Source organism: Canis lupus, chromosome 2 (genome assembly GCF_003254725.2).
Source record: "Canis lupus dingo isolate Sandy chromosome 2, ASM325472v2, whole genome shotgun sequence".
NCBI classification, from domain to species: domain Eukaryota; kingdom Metazoa; phylum Chordata; class Mammalia; order Carnivora; family Canidae; genus Canis; species Canis lupus.
Window position 1 is genome coordinate 66038868 of NC_064244.1, and position 19242 is coordinate 66058109.

At 35.5% G+C, this 19242-nt stretch overlaps 1 protein-coding gene and 1 non-coding gene across 4 annotated transcripts in view; one reads left to right on the forward strand and one right to left on the reverse strand.

The window, feature by feature from the left end:
* Window positions 1-19242, forward strand: part of ITFG1 (integrin alpha FG-GAP repeat containing 1) — a 291396-nt gene that overhangs the window by 36929 nt on the left and 235225 nt on the right. For all 3 annotated transcript variants that reach the window (XM_025448125.3, XM_025448124.3, XM_025448123.3), the window contains exon 6: window positions 1864-1958. In XM_025448125.3, coding sequence (XP_025303910.1) covers window positions 1864-1958 — 95 coding nt within the window. The remainder of the gene's footprint in view (window positions 1-1863; window positions 1959-19242) is intronic.
* Window positions 6838-6944, reverse strand: LOC112660708 (U6 spliceosomal RNA). Its single transcript, XR_003137148.1, has one exon. It is a non-coding gene; the product is annotated as a U6 spliceosomal RNA (small nuclear RNA).

Below are 19242 nucleotides of genomic sequence, written 5' to 3' on the forward strand. Positions count from 1 at the left end.
GTAGCCATTTGTGATATTCTTAGGAGAAATATCTAGTCCTTTGCCCATTTTTAAATCAGATTGTTTTTATTGTTGAGTTATAAAAGTTTTGTATGTAGTCTAGATACTAGGCCTTTATCAGAGATATTTGCAAGTATTTTCTTCCCATTCTATGGAATTGTCTTTTTACTTCCTTGATAGTATCCTGTAATGTACAAGTTTCTAATTTTAATGAACCTAATTCATCTATTTTTTTCTTTTGTTGCTTGTTCTTTTGGTGTTATACCTGAAAATCCATTTCTAAATCCAAAGTCATGAAGATTTTCCCATATGTTTTCATTCAAAAGATTTATAGTTTTAACCCTTTGATCCATTTTTAGTTACTTTTTGATATATGGTCTGAGGTAAGGGTCTAAATTTATTCTTTTCCTTAGCTCAAAATGTTGGAATTAATATTCATAAGAGATAATCATCATCATTCTTTATTGTCTGGGAAACAACATCTATGATAATATTAAATCATTAAATCATTTTTTCTTAAAAAAAAGAATCAAAGACAAATATGAGAGCTAAAACTAAAAAATTCTCAGGAGAAAGCATAGGAGTAAATCTAGATGAACTTGGATTTTGAAATGGATTCTTAGATATGACAGCATAAGAATAATCAACAAAAAAAATAGGTGAGCAGGATTCATGGAAATTAAAAACTACATCACAGGACACTATCAAGGAAGTGAAAAGACACTATTTAGAATGTGATAACTGGGCAGCCCAGCTGGCTCAGCGGTTTAGTGCCACCTTCAGCCCAGGGCCTGACCCTGGAGACCTGGGATCGAGTCCCACATCGGGCTCCCTGCATGGAGCCTGCTTCTCTCTCTGCCTGTGTCTCTGCCTCTCTCTCTCTTTCTGTGTCTCTCACGAATAAATAAAGTAAATAAAATCTTAAGAATGTGAGAACTTTTGCAACTTAAAAGTAAAACACTATATTTAATAGTCTAACTTAAAAATAGGCAAAGGATTTGAGTAGACATTTCTCCAAAGATGTACAAATGGCCAGTAAACACGTAAAAATATGTTCAACATCATTAGCCATCAGGAAAATACAAGTCTAACCGCACAATAATAAAACAAAGGGGCAATAAATAAGTTTTGATTTAAAAATGGAGCTGGAACCCTCTGACGTTGCTAGTTAAGAACATAAGTGCTAAATCCACTTTGGAATGTAATTTGACAGTTCCTCAGAAAGTTAAACGTACAGTTACCACGTGACCCAGCAATTCTTAAATATATACCCAAAAGAATTGAAAACATGTCCACATAAAAACTTGCACATGAATATTCATAGTACCATTATTTATAATAGCCAAGAGTGAAAACAAGCCAAATGTCTATCAACAGATAAATGAATAAACAAAAATACAAATATACAGTGAAATATCATTCAGCCATTCATTAAAAGGACTGAAGTATTGACATATGCTACATGAATCAACCTAAAATTATTATTCTATATGGAAGAACCAGATTCCATTTATAAGTAATGTCCAGAATAGGGAAAATCATAGTTATAAAAAGCAAATTAGTATTTGCTAAGGGCTATAGGGAGGGGAGAAGAGAAGTAACTAATGGATACAGGGTTTCTTTTTGAGGTAAAGAAAATTTTTTCCAAGTCCATAATGGTGTTGTTTACAAACTGTGACTATACTAAAACCATTAAATTATATACTCTAATAAAAGAGTGAATTTTATGGTATGAGAAATATCTCAACAAAAATCAATAAATTTTTAAAATATCTTACAGGCAGGGATTTTTCTGTTTGAAAACAATGCTTATTTGATATTTCCCTTAAGAAAATTATTTTTTTTTTTATTTTTATTTTTTAGGAATTTATCATGGCATCCTGCATTGACCACTAAAAGTAAAATGCGAATTCCACATTCTCACGCATTTATTGATCTCACTGCAGATTTTACAGCAGGTAAGTTGCACATAAATGTAAAATATTTCTTTCAAACTGCCAAAGAATTATAAGGTTTTACTTATTCTTATATTAGTAATTATTCTTACTGAGTTGAATGTTAAAACCAAAATTTTAAAAGGTTATAAGGAAGTCAGTGATATTAGATAGATATTAAAAATACTGGATATTGGGGCACCTGAGTAGCTCAGCTGGTTAACTATCTTCAACTCAGGTCATGATCCTAGGGTCCTGGAATAGAGCCCAAACTCTGGCTCCCTGCTTAGCAGGGAGCCTACTTCTCCCTCTACACTCACCCCTGTTCATGCTCACTCTCTTTCTCTCAACTAATTAAATATTTTTTTACAAAAAGTACTGGATGTAATAAATAAACCTTTAGTTGTTGCTTTTGTTGTTTGTTAACCACATCAGCATTTGTATTCTCCACTTAACGTGAACTTAGATAATTGAGACACCTGTTGCCTGATGTTTCTTTCCCTTTTCGTTTAAAAATTATTGCGACTAATAAATGCTGTAAATTTAATTATAAGAAAAATACTTAGCTTATAATTTAAAATTTTCAAAGACTTTTTACAACTTTTTATAATGAAAAATCCTAAACATAGAAAAGTAGAATAGGATGATATAAGCACTTTTAAATTATCAGTTAGCTTCAACAATGATCAGTATATGGTCAATCTTATTTCATTGGTACAACCATTCACAATCCCTCCTGCCCCAAATAATTTGAAATCCCAAACATTGTATCATTTAATTTGTAAATATTTCTCTAAGATTTGATTGATTGATTGATTGATTGATTTATGAGAGACACACACAGAGAGAGGTAAAGACATAGGCAGAGAGAAAAGCAGGCTCCCTGCAGGGAGCCCAATGTGGGACTCGATCCCAGGACCCCAGGATCACACGCTGAGCCAAAGGCAGATAGATGCTTAACCACTGAGCCACCCAGAGGCCCCCATTTGTCAATATTTTAATCTATATTTCTAAATGATAAGGACTTTTTTTATTTTTAACAACCATAAGATCATTTTGATATCTAAAAAAAAATTTAACAATGGTTTTTTAATATCATCAAATATTTATTCACTATTGAAAATGCCCCAGTTATGTCCTAAGTATTTTTATCAAATCAGGAGCTAAATGGAGTACATACATGTATTAAGAAAACATTATCTATATTATAAAATGTTTCAAACTGTGTTTTGCCAATTCTGTCTCCACAGTCTTAGCATGTGACTCTATACCCTGTATTTCTTCCTAACCAGTAGTTAAATTTGAAGCCTTGATCAGAATAAGACTTTGAGGGGTTTTTGGTCAAGAATACCTCCTAGATACTGCTATCTGTTTATAAACTACAGTTGAGAGAGCCAGGTTAAGTGCTGGATGTTTGCTTCCTCCTATGTTTTTTTCCAGTTATTTTTAATGTGGTCAAATACTCATAAAAGTTGCCATCTTAACCATTTTTAAGTATATAGTACAGTTGTATTAAAGGCACTCATAATGTTGTCCCACCGTGTAACTCTTTCATTTTATAAACCTGAAACTGTGCACCCATTAAACAGTATCTCCTCATTCCCTTTCTCCAGCCTCTAGCAACTTCTATTCTATGTTCCGGCTCTGATTTTGACTACTTTAAGTACTTCAAATAAACAACATCCTGACAGTATTTGTTATTTTGTGACTGACTTCACTTAGCATAATGTCCTCAAGGTTCATACATATTACATATATCAATCTCTCTTCCTCTTTTTTTTTTTTTTTTAAGATTTTATTTATTTATTCATGAGAGATAGATACAGAGAGAAAGGCAGAGACACAGGCAGAGAGAAACAGGCTCCATGGCAGGGAGCCCAATGTGGAGTTGATCCCAAGTCTCCAGGATCACACCCTGGGCCAAAGGCAGGTGCCAAACCGCTGAGCCACCCAGGCATCCTCCTTCCTCTTTTAAGCTAAATAATACTTCATTGTACATATCCCACATTTTGCTTATCCATTCATCTGTTCATGAACATTTAGTTTACTTCTGTTTTTTAGCTGTTGTGAATAATATTGCTATGAACATGGATGCACAAACATCTCAGAAATCCTGCTTTCAATTGCCTTGGAAGTGGGATTTCTGGATCATATGGTAATTCTTTTATATGTATGTTAAGGAACCGCCATCACGGCAGCTACACCATTTTCTATTCCCACCAACAGTTCACAAGGGTTCCAATTTCTCCACATACTTGGCAACATTTGTTATTTTCTGTTTTTGGTTTGTTTGGTTTTTTCATAGTAGTCCGCCTAATGTGTGTAAGGTGGTATCTCATTGTAGTTTTGATTTGCATTTCCCTAATGATTAATAATGTTGAACATCTTGGGGCACCTGAGTATGTCAGGCGGTTAAGCATCTGACTTTTGGTCTTAGAGTCCCGGGATGGAACCTTGCATCGGGCTCCCCGCTCAGCAGGGAGTCTGCTCAAGGATTCTCTCTCTCTCAAATGAATCTTAAAGAAAAGAAATAACGTCAAACATCTTTTTGTGTGGTTTTTGGCCATTTGCATATTTCCTTAGTAAGAATGCTTATTCAAGTCTTTGCCCATTTTTTAATTGGATTTTTTTTTTTTTTGGTGTTGTTGAGTTTGAGTTATTCTCTATCCAGAATATTACTTCCTCATCAGTTATATGATTTGAAAATATTTTCTCTCACTTTGGGGATGCTTTTTTGCTCTGTTGATAGTGTTTTTGGATGCAGCGATGTTTTTAATTTTCATTAAGTCCATTTTGTCTGTTGTTTCTTTGTTACCCATGCCTTTGGTGTCTATCCAAGAAATCATTGCCAAGTCCAGTATTGTGAAGCTTTTGCCCCATATTTTCTCATAAGAGTTTTATACTTTTATCCCTTACTTCTGGACTTTAATCTATTTTGTGTTAACTTCTGTATACAGTGTTACATAAGAGTCCAGCCTCATTCTTTTGCATGGACCAATTTTCCCAGCACCATTTGTTGAAAAGACTTATCATTTCCGCAATAAATAGTCTTGGCACCCTTGTCAAAAGTCATTTGACAGTATATAGGAGGATTTATTTCTGGGCTCTTTATCTGTTCTACTGACCTATACATTTGCCTTTATGCTAATACCACACTGTTTTGATTATGATAGCTCTTCAGTAAATTTTGAAATCAGAAAGTGTGAATTCTTCAACTTTGTTCTTTTTCAAAATTGTTTTGGCTATTTGAGGTCCTTTGAGATTCCATGAATTTAAGGATGGATTTTTCTGTTTCTTCCAAAAATGTTGGGGTTTTGATAAGGATTTTCCTGAATCTGTAGATCATTTTGGGTGATACTGACATCATAACAATATTGTCTGGCAATAGAACATGAAACATGTTTCCATTTATTTAAATGTTTTAATGATTTAATGATTTATTTCAACAGTGTTTATAGTTCTCACTATACAAATCATTCACCTCCTTGGTTAATTCCTATTTTAATTCTTTTGATTCTGTTGTTAATAAAGTTGTTTTCTTAAGTTCCTTTTTAGATTTTTCATTGTTAGTGTGTAGAAATGCACCCAATTTTTGTGTGTTAATTTTGCATCCTGCTATTTTGCTGACTTCACTTACTAGTTCTGACACTTTTTTGTGGAATCTTTAGGGTTGTCTACAAATTAATTCATATTGTCTATAAGCAGAGATTATTTTGCTTCCCTCTTTTCTAATTGTTTACTTTGTATTTCTTTTTCCTCTTCATTCCATTTTTACCAGTAAAGAGATTCTCTTTGGGTAATCTTTCTAAAGTTAACTTAAAATACATGGGGAAATATTAAAAGTTATCATTGTTAGTGTTATGTTTTTCAAAACCTTATTTCTGCCTTTAAAATCATTTCAGCAAGGGCAGCCCAGTGGCTCAGCAGTTTAGCACCACCTTCAGCCCAGGGCATAATCCTGGAGACCCGGGATCAAGTCCCACATTAGGCTCCCTGCATAGAGCCTGCTTCTCCCTCTGCCTGTGTCTCTGCCCCACCCCCCATGTCTTTCATGAATAAATAAATAAAATCTTTTTTTAAAAAATTAAATAAAATAATTTCAGCAAAGTTATTGAATACTTGCTGCATGCAAAGCCCTCTGCTCTTTTGTTATGTGAAATACAAAGATGACAAAAAATATTTGCAGGTCATCAAAGAGCATTTAGTGTAGAAGAGGCTTACAAGTCTAGCTATGTTATGTAGCAGAATAAAATAAGCATATATTAATTACAAACTGCTTTACAATAACAACAGAGGTAGTAGGAAGAGAGATAGCCCTGCTGTTCTTGGGACTGGAGACCTGATGCAATTGAGCTAAGAATTGGCCAAATGAAAAAGTGAGTTATATGTTTCTCATTATCCATCATATGCTCTATGCTCATTCTTTAGAAAATCTAAAGCTTTTCTGAATGATTAGTTCTAGAAGAAATTCTTGTCATAGATGGAACTTCTATGAGAAAAAGATATGTAATGTAGTAATTGAGTTGGCCATAGCATATTTTTTTAAACATTGTTTATTAGATTTTTTTTTTTGTAATTACCAAAACTGTGGCTTTTAATGACTTTTATCCATTGTATGGTAACTAATCCTTTTTTTTTCTTTTTTTTTTTTTTGACATCTTCTAATAAGACCTTTTTAATTTCTTGTACTTCTTGGCTAAGTCTTATAGAACTGTGGCCTCCTTTGAAACTTAAAAATGAAGGGAAAAATTAAAAAGCCAACACTAAGTTCAAAAGATGAAGCAGGGGCAGCCCGAGTGGCTCAGCGGTTTAGCGCCTGCCCTTGGCCCAGGGTGTGATCCTGGAGACTCGGGATCAAGTCCCACGTCGGGCTCCCTGCATGGAGCCTGCTTCTCCCTCTGCCTGTGTCATGGAACGCTTCACGAATTTGCGTGTCATCCTTGCGCAGGGGCCATGCTAATCTTCTCTGTATCGTTCCAATTTTAGTATATGTGCTGCCGAAGCGAGCACTTTTTTCTTGAACAGTAGTTTCCAGTTTTTTGTTTTGTTTTTTTATCCTAACTAGACCTCTGGTACCTTATTTTGTGTATATCTCTCAAAAGTTCCTCAAAGACAGGTCCTGGAAGTAAAATACCTAGTTAAATAAGTATAAAGATTTTTAAGGTAAAACATTGCTACACTGCCCTCCAGAAAACAATGAAAGTGCTTATTTCTCCTACCTTTGCCAAAACTTGATATTACTTTTTAAAAATTTACTACTATTTTGATAGATGAAAAAAAAATATGATATGTCCATACCAAGAACCAGTTCTTGGATTGTTAGGAGAGGTGAAATGGTCCACATGTCCCAAGTCATTCACCTGTAAATATCTTCTTTCTCAATTGGACTTTTGATACAGGTTCTATTTTATAACAATACCTGGGTTCTAGTATATGTTTTTATTTTTGAAGACAGGTATCTTTTCCTTAGTTACCAAATGGGGTAAATTGATGATAAGATGGTTTTTCTTCTGTAGGAATAAAGGAATGCAACAGAGTCTACTCTAGGTGATGTGCAGTAATTTCTGCTGTGTATAGAAAGGTGGGCTAAGACACTAAGATTTTTTTCTTAAGGTGGATTATTGGAAAAAATGAGATGATTAGAAGAACATGTTAAGAAATACAGAATGTTTTGGGGGTAGTAAAGAACTGGAAAACTTGAAGACTATTTAGAAAATGGTAGCCCAAGTGAGTCAGTTGCCAGTGGTTGTAGAAGTCCCTTGGTTGATAGAATAACAGAATTTTAATCCAGAGTGGAGAATTTAGGAAGCACATTTGATATGGGAGAATTTGAGTTTAGACAAAAGGTATTTGAGGCCGAGGTGGGTGGGGGACACCTACATGCAAGCAACCATTGTCAGTTTTACCCTAGAACTTGAGAGCATGAGTGCAAGGTGAGAACTTTAATCTGGGTGTTCTACGTTGTCAAGGCTGTGGAAGCGGCAGAGCCCTGAAAAAGTGAGATTGCAGTGGTAAGAACAGAGGGCTATGAATTTGGTATCTGGGTTTTTTTTGTTTTGTTTTGTTTTGTTTTGTTTTGTTTTGTTTTGTTTTTTTAAAGATTTAATTTATCTATTCATGAGCGACACTAGAGACAAAGAGACAGAAGCAGGGTCCCTCCAGGGAACCCAACACAAGATTTGATCTCAGGACCAACGGATAATGCCCTGAGCCAAAGGCTCAACCCCTTACCCACCCAGGCGCCCCTACATTTGGTTTTTGTTTGATCAGTTATTCATGTGTGTATTTATATATCTTAAAAATTATTTAAAGGTAACGTGATTATGATAAAAAAAAAAACTCAAACAATTCAAAAGTGTGTAAAGAGAGGCAACCACTATTTTCAGTTTCCTCCGTGCTCTTCCTGAATTGTTTTGCACAGATTCACACTTTCCTTTTTTACCGAAGTAAATTTTGTATGTAATTGTGAATCTCTCTTAATTCGTATATATTAACATACCAGCACATATAGATCTACCTTTTTTTTTTTAATGAATTAATGGGTCTTCCTTTATAGACAGATACTCTAATTTGACTAAATATCCATCTCTTGATGGACATTTGTATCCTTTTCCTTTTTGTTTGCAACAGTACTCCATTAAACCTTTTTGTTCATACATCTTTGTATTCATGTGCAAACATAGGAATATCTCATATTGCCAGCACTTTAATTAAGATTGTGTATGTGCTTTACTTTCCCTTAAATAGCTTTTATCTTAGAATATTTTAAATACTGAGGAGAACAAAGGATAAACTAGAATGAACACAGAAAACTTTTATTTTTGATTCTCATACATATTGCAGTTTCTATTCAGAGACTATACTGATTTGCACTCCCACAAAAAGTATATGAAAGTGCTCATTCTAGCCAATGTCGGATATTTTCTTTTATTTTCCTAAATGTGTATTATTAATTATGAATTATTTCAGGCATACAGAAAAAGTAAATATGGGCAGCCCATGTGGCTCAGCGGTGTAGCGCCGCCTTCAGCCCAGGGCGTGATCCTGGAGACCCAGGATCAAGTCCCACATCCAGCTCCCTGATTGGAGCCTACTTCTCCCTCTACCTGTGTCTCTTCCTCTCTTTCTACCTGTGTCTTTCATGAATAAATAAATAAATAATATTTTTTAAAAAAGAAAAAGTAAATATAACATTTGTTATTTTAAATGTTCACATTTTTTGCTAATCTAACAGATACAAAATCACACCTTATTTTGATTTTCATTCCTTGAAATGTTATTAATGTTAAACAGCTTTTCATATAATTATTACCCATTTACAGTTCTTTAAAATTTATAAAAGTTATTCCTTTTCTGATATCTTTTTCTAATTCTTTATGTAAATTCAATTTAGTTATATACTGTATTATTAGTGAGGTAGAATTTAGCATACATGGATTGTATATAATGTCCTCCTAAATGCCCTTCACCTAATTACCCCCCCACCCACCTCACCTGAATTAACCCTCAGTTTGTTTTCTAGAGTTCAGCGTCTCTATGATTTCTCTCCCTTTGTGTTTTCGTCTTATTTTATTTTCCTTCCCTTCCCCTGTCTTCATCTGTATTTTTTAAGTTCTACATATGAATGAAATCATATAGTATTTGTCTTTCTCTGACTGACTTGTTTCACTTAGCATAATATCCTCTAGTTCATCTACATAAAAAGATCTTCTGCCTTAAGGAAATTATTCTTACTTTGTGATACATGCTATATATATCTCCAGCTTGTTGTATAATTTCCTACTTTATATTTAGCATTTTTTGGACAATATAGAATTGTTAAATGTTTACGAATGAAATTTTTCTTTCATGGTTTTTAAGTTTTGTGTCATGCTTGGATAATACCATTTGTATGTAAGATTTTTTTAAACAAATTTTAAAAATATTTTTGGTGCTTTTATATTGCCTTTAAATCTTTGATTGAGTTGCATATTTTGTTGATATTTTTATTATATCTTTAGATTCACATCTTTCTGTATCTGTGGCCCCTGAAGATTCCTTCTTCAGCAACACAGGCTTCCTTGCTACTGAGGAATTAATTCCTGTACTTAACTGTTTATCCGTGTCCTCCCTTATAGAGCATATTCACTTTAAAAGGAATATCAGGGATCCTTGGGTGGCGCAGCGGTTTAGTGCCTGCCTTTGGCCCAGGGCGCGATCCTGGAGACCCAGGATCGAATCCCACGTCGGGCTCCCGGTGCATGAAGCCTGCTTCTCCCTCTGCCTGTGTCTCTGCCTCTCTCTCTCTCTCTCTCTCTCTCTCTCTCTCTCTGTGACTATCATAAGTAAATAAAAATTAAAAAAAAAATTATGACAGATTACAACATAGGTATACACAGTGAACAGCCTATTTATTTTCTAAAATCAAGGCCCTATGCCTTGGGTAGGTATGGGAGAAAGGGAATTTAAGCTTCTCAATTAAAATGATCTCTTTAGGATTTTAATTTGTTGGTTAAATTTTCAGTTTTTTTAGACCCTACCCCATTTTTCCTTCTAGCATGAATTACAACTGGGTGAGCCTAAGCATAGGCTCATAAGTCCTCAAAGAATTGGAAGGAGAGATCTTTGTATCTGCTTTGAGGTCCTTGTACCACCACACTGATGGCCCTTGTACACTAGATACCCTGCTGGCATTTGCTGCTGAAGTAGGCAGCTGGGGACCTACTGATCTTTTCTGACTCAATAAGAGCTTCGTAGTCTGCCCTGACTAACTTAATTCTACCTTGAATCTCGCTGTTTTAATGGATTCCTCTGAAGCTCCACCTCTTTTATTCAGCCCTCTGACTGAACCTGTCCTCTACCATGGGATTCATTTGACTTGTACCATATTAGCCCATGCAGGTCCTTTGACCCTCAACTGACTACCTTTTTGATCTTAAGTCTTTCTCTACAAATGAAAGTCAAGGGAACTATGAGAATGCTAGGTTAGACATTCTGTGCTTTTATGTCACTAAGGATAAACTCCTGTGCATAGCTGTCATTTCACAAACCAGGCTTCTCCCTGAGTTCCAACAGGAAGCAGTGTGCAGTTCTGTACTCTGCTTTCCCTTCAGCTTCATCACTTTCTGTATTCTCAGTGTTTTCCTCCTCCAGGTTGAACCTTGACACTGAGGTCAGGAAAGGCAGTCAAAGAAACGGCCTTGAATCTCCTCTTTCTCTAATCTCTGACTCCTCTTTGCCCCCAGCTGCCTTCTTGCTTCTTCACATTCAGACTTCAGTTTTTTTCTACCTGTGATTTAAATAAAATTTGTTCAGATCCCCAGGTTTTGCTTTTAATATGTAAATAGAATTACAGGGATTTAGGAATCTTTTTTCATTCTCAACAGATCCTGACTTTCGGTACTTTTTTCTGGCTGGAGACTCAAAAAATGCTATTTTGGAGATCAAAAGCTAAATAATTGACTCATTTTGTGATTCTGCTGTGGTAACCTTAATTTTCCCCTAGACCAAACAGTTCTTAAAGTGTGGTGTGGGTATCCCTGAGGATGGCAAAAACCCTTTGGGGGGTAGGGTCCTTGAGGTCAAAGTAATTTTTATAAAAACCATAAGACATTACTTGCCTTTTTCACCCTCATTCTCTCACATTCTTTTCACTGTCATTCTCTTTGCTCTCATTCTCTCAACTACACAGTGTAGTTTCCCAGAAACGTTAAAACATATAGTGTGTTCATTGCTCTGACACTTGTGTGTGTGTGCTTATGTATTCTTGTGTTTTTAAAATGTCTACTTTAATGGTGTGTGGCCAAATACCCAAGTTCAGTAAATGCTTGTTGAGTAAATCTCCAACATAAATTTGACAGAGACTGCCCTGGACTCTTGACCATATAAAATATGCTTTTCACATAATTGTAACTTTAGTAATCCTATTTTTTTTGTAATCCTATTTTTTAAATGCTAATTATTTTAATTAAGACTTCCTTCTAAAAAAAGTATCTGCTTTCACTTTTAATTTGATAGGTTATAGCAATATTATATCTATTATATGATAGATACAGCTCGCATAAACAAAAGCTCTCAGGGATCCTCAATAAGAGTGCGAAGAGATCCTGAAACCAAAAAGCTTGAGAACTGCTGCCCTAGGCAAATGGATGTCTCTGACTGACTGGGGTCACTGTACAAAGTAATGAAAAAGAGTCATGTAATATATTTATCAACCAAAGATAAGACCTTGGCTGTGAAAAGTCAGATAGATTATAACAGTCTCTCTAAGCAACCCTCCCCCCACCAACCACCACCTTGTTCCTGCCAAATAGTTGCCATGGTTCTGTCATCTAGCCCTGAAAGGGAACCAAATGAAGGAACTTAGAGGCTGGTCTTTTGGTGAGCAATACAAAATATACAACCGTTGGCCCCAGGGAGCCTACCATTTTCTTTGTTAGGTCATTTGTCTGCTTATTACAAAACTGGAAAGATATCCCATTACATGGCCGCTAGCCATGTGTTTACTTTTAGAACTTGAAAGTTCACAGAATACCTCCCTAGTTACTTCCTTGAGCAGGGTGGATGGGGCCTGCTAGGCATTTAAAGGGGCAAGTGTTGTATTATTGGGAATCATGACCTGAATATTTCTTTGTTTTTCCCCTATTTTATTGAGATCTATTGACATATAGCACTATATAAATTTAGGGTTTACAGTATAATGATTTGATTTACATACATTTTGAAGTGATTACCGCAATAAGTTTAGTTAACAGTTATCATCTAATAGAGATATAAAAACTAAGCTAATAAAAAAAAAAGCACACATGCAAAATGTCTTTTTCCTTGTGATGAGAGCTCTTAGGATTACTCTAATAACTTTCCTATATATCATACAGCAGTGTTATCTATAGTCATCATGTTGTACAATACATCCTAGTGTTTATTTATAACCTTACTACAATTCCCGCTGCCCCTACTGGCCACCTCTGATAACCACAAATCTGATCTTTCTTTCCAAGTTTGGTTTATTCTCTTGTTGTTTTAGGTTTCACATATAAATGAAATTTGTCTTACTCTGTCTGTCCTGTTTCACTTGGAATTATGCCCTCAAGGTTCTATCCATATTGTTGCAAATGTTAGGATTTCATCATTTTTTATGGCTGAATAATACTTCATTGTGTGTGTGTGTGTGTGTGTGTGTGTGTGTGTGTGTATAATTATATACATATAATTTCACCCAGGAGTGGACACATAGATTGTTTCCATTTATTAGCTATTGTAAATAATGCTGCAATGAACATGGAGACACAGATATCTCTTCAGCATAGAGTTTTCATTTCCTTCAGATGTATTCCCAGGAGTAGACTTGCTGGATCATGTATAGTAACTCTAGTTTTAACTTTTTTGAGGAATCTCCAGGTCATTTCCATAGTGGCTGTACCAATTTACAGTCCTACCAACAGTACATAAGGATTCTCTTCTCTCCGCATCCATTCTAGCATTTATCTCTTGTCTTTTTGGTGATAGCCTTTCTAATAGGCATGAGGTGGTAACTCATGGTGTTGATTTGCATTTCAACATGACCTGAAAATTTCTTTGCTATCATAAATACATTTTCACTCATTTCTCAGTCTCAATAATTACTGATTTTCAGGCACCTAGATGGCTCATTCGGTTAAGCATCTACCTCTGGGTCAGGTCATGATTTCAGGGTCCTGGGATAGAGCTCAAATTGGACTCCCTTCTCAGTGGAGAGTCTGCTCCTTCTTTTCCCACTATCCCGCCTCCCTGCTCGTGTTCTCTCTCTCACTATCTCTCAAATAAATAAAATCTTTTTTAAAAAGTTACTGGAATTTCTTCTCTGTGAGGCATTATGCTGGAAACCAAAGCTTTAAAGATGAAAAGCAAGATCGCTAGACTCAAATGCTATCTTAGCACAAACCTTAAGGATGTTATAAGAGCAAGATATCCCTTTATTCATGTTGGATTCAGAAGTTTAAATTTGAGTTTTAAATACACTGACTGATTTACATCTTAAATGTTTTAAAATGCAGCAGAATTTCAGAACCAGGTGCATGTTACTGCTGAAGAGCAATTGTTTATAGTACATTTGGTGGAGCTACACAAGATTCTTTTTACCTTTCTTTCCTTGCACAACCTTGGTGATCTCATGGTTTCCAGCATCATGTACATGTAATGACTGCCAAGTTTATGTATCTCCAGGCTGGATCTCCCTCTGAGCTCCAAAGTCACATATCCAGCTGCCTGCCAGCCATCTTTACATCCAAATCTCTGTCTGATTAGATATTTCAGACAATATTTCCAAAACTGTATCCCTGATCTTTCCTTTCAGACCTCCTCACCCCAAAATCTTCCATCTTAATGGTATCCCCATCTTTCCAGGTACTCTGTCAAAATGTTAGGAGTCATCCTTGCCACTTCTTTCTGTCATCCCCAACATCAGATCTGTCAAGTAATGAACAGGTACTGTTCATTCTGCTTTCTAAATATATCCACAACCTGACCACTTCTCATGACCTTCACTGTAGCTACCCTGATACAAGATATCATTTCTCACCTGAATTATTCCAGTTACTATTGCCCTGCTTCTGCTTCTGGCTTTGTCCCCCTGTCATCTGTGTTTAACATATGAGTTATTGTGATCTTTAAAAATATAACTCAGGTCATGTCACTGCTCTCAAAAGTTTCCCAGTGGCTTCTTCATTAGGTTTAGAGGTCCAGCCAATGCCTTTAAAATGGCCAACTGGGCCCCCCATAATTTTACCCACTATCACCTTTCTAGGCTTCTATTTTCTTTTCCCTTTGATGTATTGCACCAGCCACACTAACTTCCTCGATGTTCCTTAAACACTACAAAGCAAGGTCCAATTGCAGGGCTTGGGTCAAGTAGCTATTATCTCTGCCTAGAATATTATCCTTCCAGATACCTGTATCACCTCTTTGAAGTTATTTCTCCAAATGTACTTCATTTCCTTCACACATTCATTCAGATGTCATCTTATTTCTCTTTTTTTTTTAAAACATTTCTTTCAATTTATTTATTCATAGAGACACACAGAGAGGCAGAGACACAGGCAGAGGGAGATGCAGGCACCATGCAGAGAGCCCGATGTGGGACTCGATCCAGGGTCTCCAGGATCACGCCCTAGGCTGCAGGCAGCGCTAAACCGCTGCGCCACCAGGGCTGCCCGCATCTTATTTCTCATTGAGTCCTGCTGGATTCAGAATTGCAACTCACAAGCACTCCCCTTTGCTTTTGCTCTGCTTTAGTTTTTCTCCAAATCCCTTTCCCTTGCTAAAATATTCTATACTTCTTTTTTATTATTATTATGTCTTCTCCTACTATAACATAAACTCCATGAGGGCGGGGATTATTTTTTGTTCTGTTCAGGGTCATTTCTCTGTTACCTAGAACAGTGCCTAGCACCAAAGGGACTTAAAAATATCTGTTGAATAAACAGTCCCAAGTTTGGCGGCAGAACAGAACCTGCAAACAGCTAGCATATTTTTAAGTGCTTGAACTGTCCTAATTGGTGGGCCTCTCAGCTAAAGATTTAACAGCTAACAAAGAAAGCTCTTGGGGCAGCTCTGGTGGCTCAGTGGGTTTAGCGCCACCTCCAGCCCAGGACGTGATCCTGGAAACCCAGGATCGAGTCCCACGTCGGGCTCCCTGCATGGAGCCTGCTTCTCCCTCTGCCTGTGTCTCTGCCTCTCTGTGTGTGTGTCTCTATGAATAAATAAATAAAAATGTTTAAAAAAACAAACAAAGCTCTTGACGAAAATGGTATTTGATTGCAGTTCAAATATATTATTAGAGGGGTTCTCTTTTAAAACTCCACAGGAGTTTTCTCAGAACTATATACAAAGCTTAGGAGCTTTAGCTGTGGAAGTTTTATCTAAGCAGATGTAGAAAATAATGGAGACATTTGTCAAGAGTTCTGTCCATTAAAAAAAAAAATACAGAAAGGGAGACAGAACGTAAAGACTGCTAACTCTGGGAAACGAACTAGGGGTGGTAGAAGGGGAGGAGGGCGGGGGGTGGGAGTGAATGGGTGACGGGCACTGGGGGTTATTCTGTATGTTAGCAAATTGAACACCAATAAAAAATAAATAAAAAAAATAAATTAAAAATAAATTTAAAAAAATACAAATTAAGCTATTTCAACCCTTAAGATACCATAAGGTTATCGTGTAAGTCCCTTCTAAATGCATTCAGTTTGAAATGATTCAAATTCTGTTCTAAACAATAGTTGATATTTATCAGCAAAGATGAAGAGACCTGTTTACTAAAAATTGCAGTTGTTTCTGATGTTATCGTTTTGGTCTCTGATAAGGATAGGGCACTAGGGAGACAAAGTAATAGAATATGTTTTTTTGTAAGCATCCTGTAACTTCTCTGGTACTTACACAGTTCATTATTAAATACTTCTGAGAGAGACTTTACAGAAATATTAGTCTGTAGTAGCACTGTTACACTTGTTTATTTCATAACTGTTAGTACCAATTATTAGTAGGTAGGTTTAATAAAGGGATGTCTATCCTTTCCTCAACCCTTCCCCCCAAAAAACGTCTATTAAAGTATTGAATCTGCCACATATATATATATACACACACACACACACACACACACACATATATATATATATATTTTTTTTTTTTTAGCTCTTACCTGAAGTAGAGTCAGGAATTAATAAGAATCACTACCATTTATTGAGCACTTACGTGAGCCTGACCCTATTACAAGCAGTTTAATTATAATTTATTTAGTAAGTATTTAATTATTTGATCCTCATGACAACCTTATAGAACATACTCTATTATTAAACTCATTTCTATATTGTGAAACCAATATAGAAAGGTTAAGTAACTTACCCAAAGTCGCACCATAGGACCTGAGGAAGAGATCCTCTGCCTCTAAACTTTCAGTTTATTATACATTTATATAACTGTATAGAGCTGTATTCTTAACATTGTTGTGATACTAAATCCTTTTGAGAATCTGGGGAAAACTATGGAACCTCTCTAAAGAAAAATGTTACCCATAAAAATAAAATATTTTATTCACGAACACCCTGAAACCTCTATATAAACTCTCTAGAAGGTCCCCCCAGTGAAGAATGAAATAATACAGCTCTCTGTCCTTTTTTTTTTTTTTTTTTTAAGATTTCATTTATTTATTCATGAGAGACTGAGAGACACAGAGAGAGAGGCAGAGAGAGAGGCAGGTTCCTCACGGGGAACCTGATTCAGGACTCGATCTCGGAATCCCGGGATCATGCCCTGAGCTGCTCAACCACTGAGCTACCCAGGCAGTTCAATACAGCTCATTTTTAAATACTCAAACATTACAGACAACTGATACAAAAAACAAGTCCCACATTACCTGAAACCCTAGATATTAACATTGTTATTGCTTTGGTCTATGTTCATCAGATTGTTTTCTAAGCATATTCTCTGCACAAAAGAAAACATATGTGATTTGTTTTGTGTTTTGCTTTTTTAATGATATTGAAAGTAAGACCTCTATTCGTCAGAAAATATCATTAAAATAAAACAAGAAGAAAAGCCACAGATTGGGAGAAGATATTTGCAAGTATATAACCAAGCATGAATTGAATTCCAAACTAACTAACGAATTCATAAATCAAGGGAAAAAACAGCTTACTAGAAAAATGGACAAAAAATATGGACAGGCATATCACAAAAGAACAGCCAGTTAACCTTTATCTATAAGAAATCAAAGAGGGACACCTCAGTGGCTCAGTCAGTTTAAGCATCTCTGCCTCACATTATGATCTCAGGATCCTAGGATCGAGCCCCACATCAGGCTCCCTGTATGACGGCAAGTCTGCTTCTCCCTCTCCCTCTGTGATGTCCATTGCTCACTCACTCTCAAATAAATAATAAAATATTTTTTTAAAAAGAAAGAAAGAAAGAAATCAGAGAAATTAAGTGAAATCCACAAGGTAACATTTTACAGTCATCTGATCTGCAAAAATTATTGAGACTTCTACACAGTGAAAAAACTATTATACATATTAACGTGAATGAATCTCAGAAACAATGTTGAGCAAAAAATAAAAGTCTCAGAAGAGATTTTAGGTAGAGTTCAAAACTAAGCAGAACCAAATAATACACATTGCATATATATGGGTGTGTATAATAAAACTATAAAGAAGAGTGGAGAAATAATCAGAAAGTAACCTTATGGAGGAGGAAGATAAAAAGATTCAGCAGAGAGTCTCTGGATTTGAGTGACAAAGAGGAGATCTATTTAAGGAAGCAGAGTATACTTGAGTGTATATTATTCTCTATATCTTTGATAGATTTTGTTTGTATGAGTTATTTCACAATTTTAAAAATGATTGCCAGAAATGAGGGTATATACTATTTTGACACTTCCTTTTTTCACTTAATTTCTTAGAAACACTTCTATTCTGGTATTTTAGTTCTACTTCATCTATATCATAGCTGAATTATTTTTAAGTGAATATGTATCTCTTTTAACATATTAAGTCTTGCCACTAAACACAGATTGGGAAGTACCCCAGTAATAAATGCTACTTACCACGTTCTGGCTTGTGAAGACATTCTCCGCATTCACGTGGATTTTGCATATTGTTTATAAGATACCACTATCATCCAGTGGATTTAAGGCTTTTACTTTGTTGATTTAAAATTTAAATTTTGTTGGTTTAGGGACACCTGGGTGGCTCAGTGGTTGAGCATTTGCCTTCAGCTAGGTTGAGCATTTGTAGGGAGCCTGCTTCCCCCTCTGCCTGTGTCTCTGCCTCTCTTTCTTTCTCTCTCTCTCTGTGTGTCTCTCATGAATAAATAAATAAATAATCTTTTTAAAAAATAAAATAAATTTTGTTAAAGTTTATTTAAACTTTAAGTAAACACATGCTGTAATGCCAGTGTGCTGTTATATGTAGCACTAAATCTGCTTTTAGCTTACTTAACATAGCGTTCTACATTTAGCACTGACTTCTCATTTTTCTTTTCCCAGCTTTTTATTCTGAAAATTTTCAAGTACTCACACATATTTAAAAGACTATTAGAATTAAAATACCCTTAACCTACATTGAACAATTTTTAACATTTTGCTATATTTTCACATATATACATGTGTGCCACATATGTACATGAAGATTTTTCCTGAACTATTTGAAAGTGATGTTCTCTTACACAACCATAATACACAACCATATTCAACTGTTATTAGATCTAAGATAATTAGTAGTTCATCCATTATATCATTTAATAATCCATTTGTATTCGCATTTTAAAATTGTTCCCAAAATACCCTTTATAACTACCTTTCTTT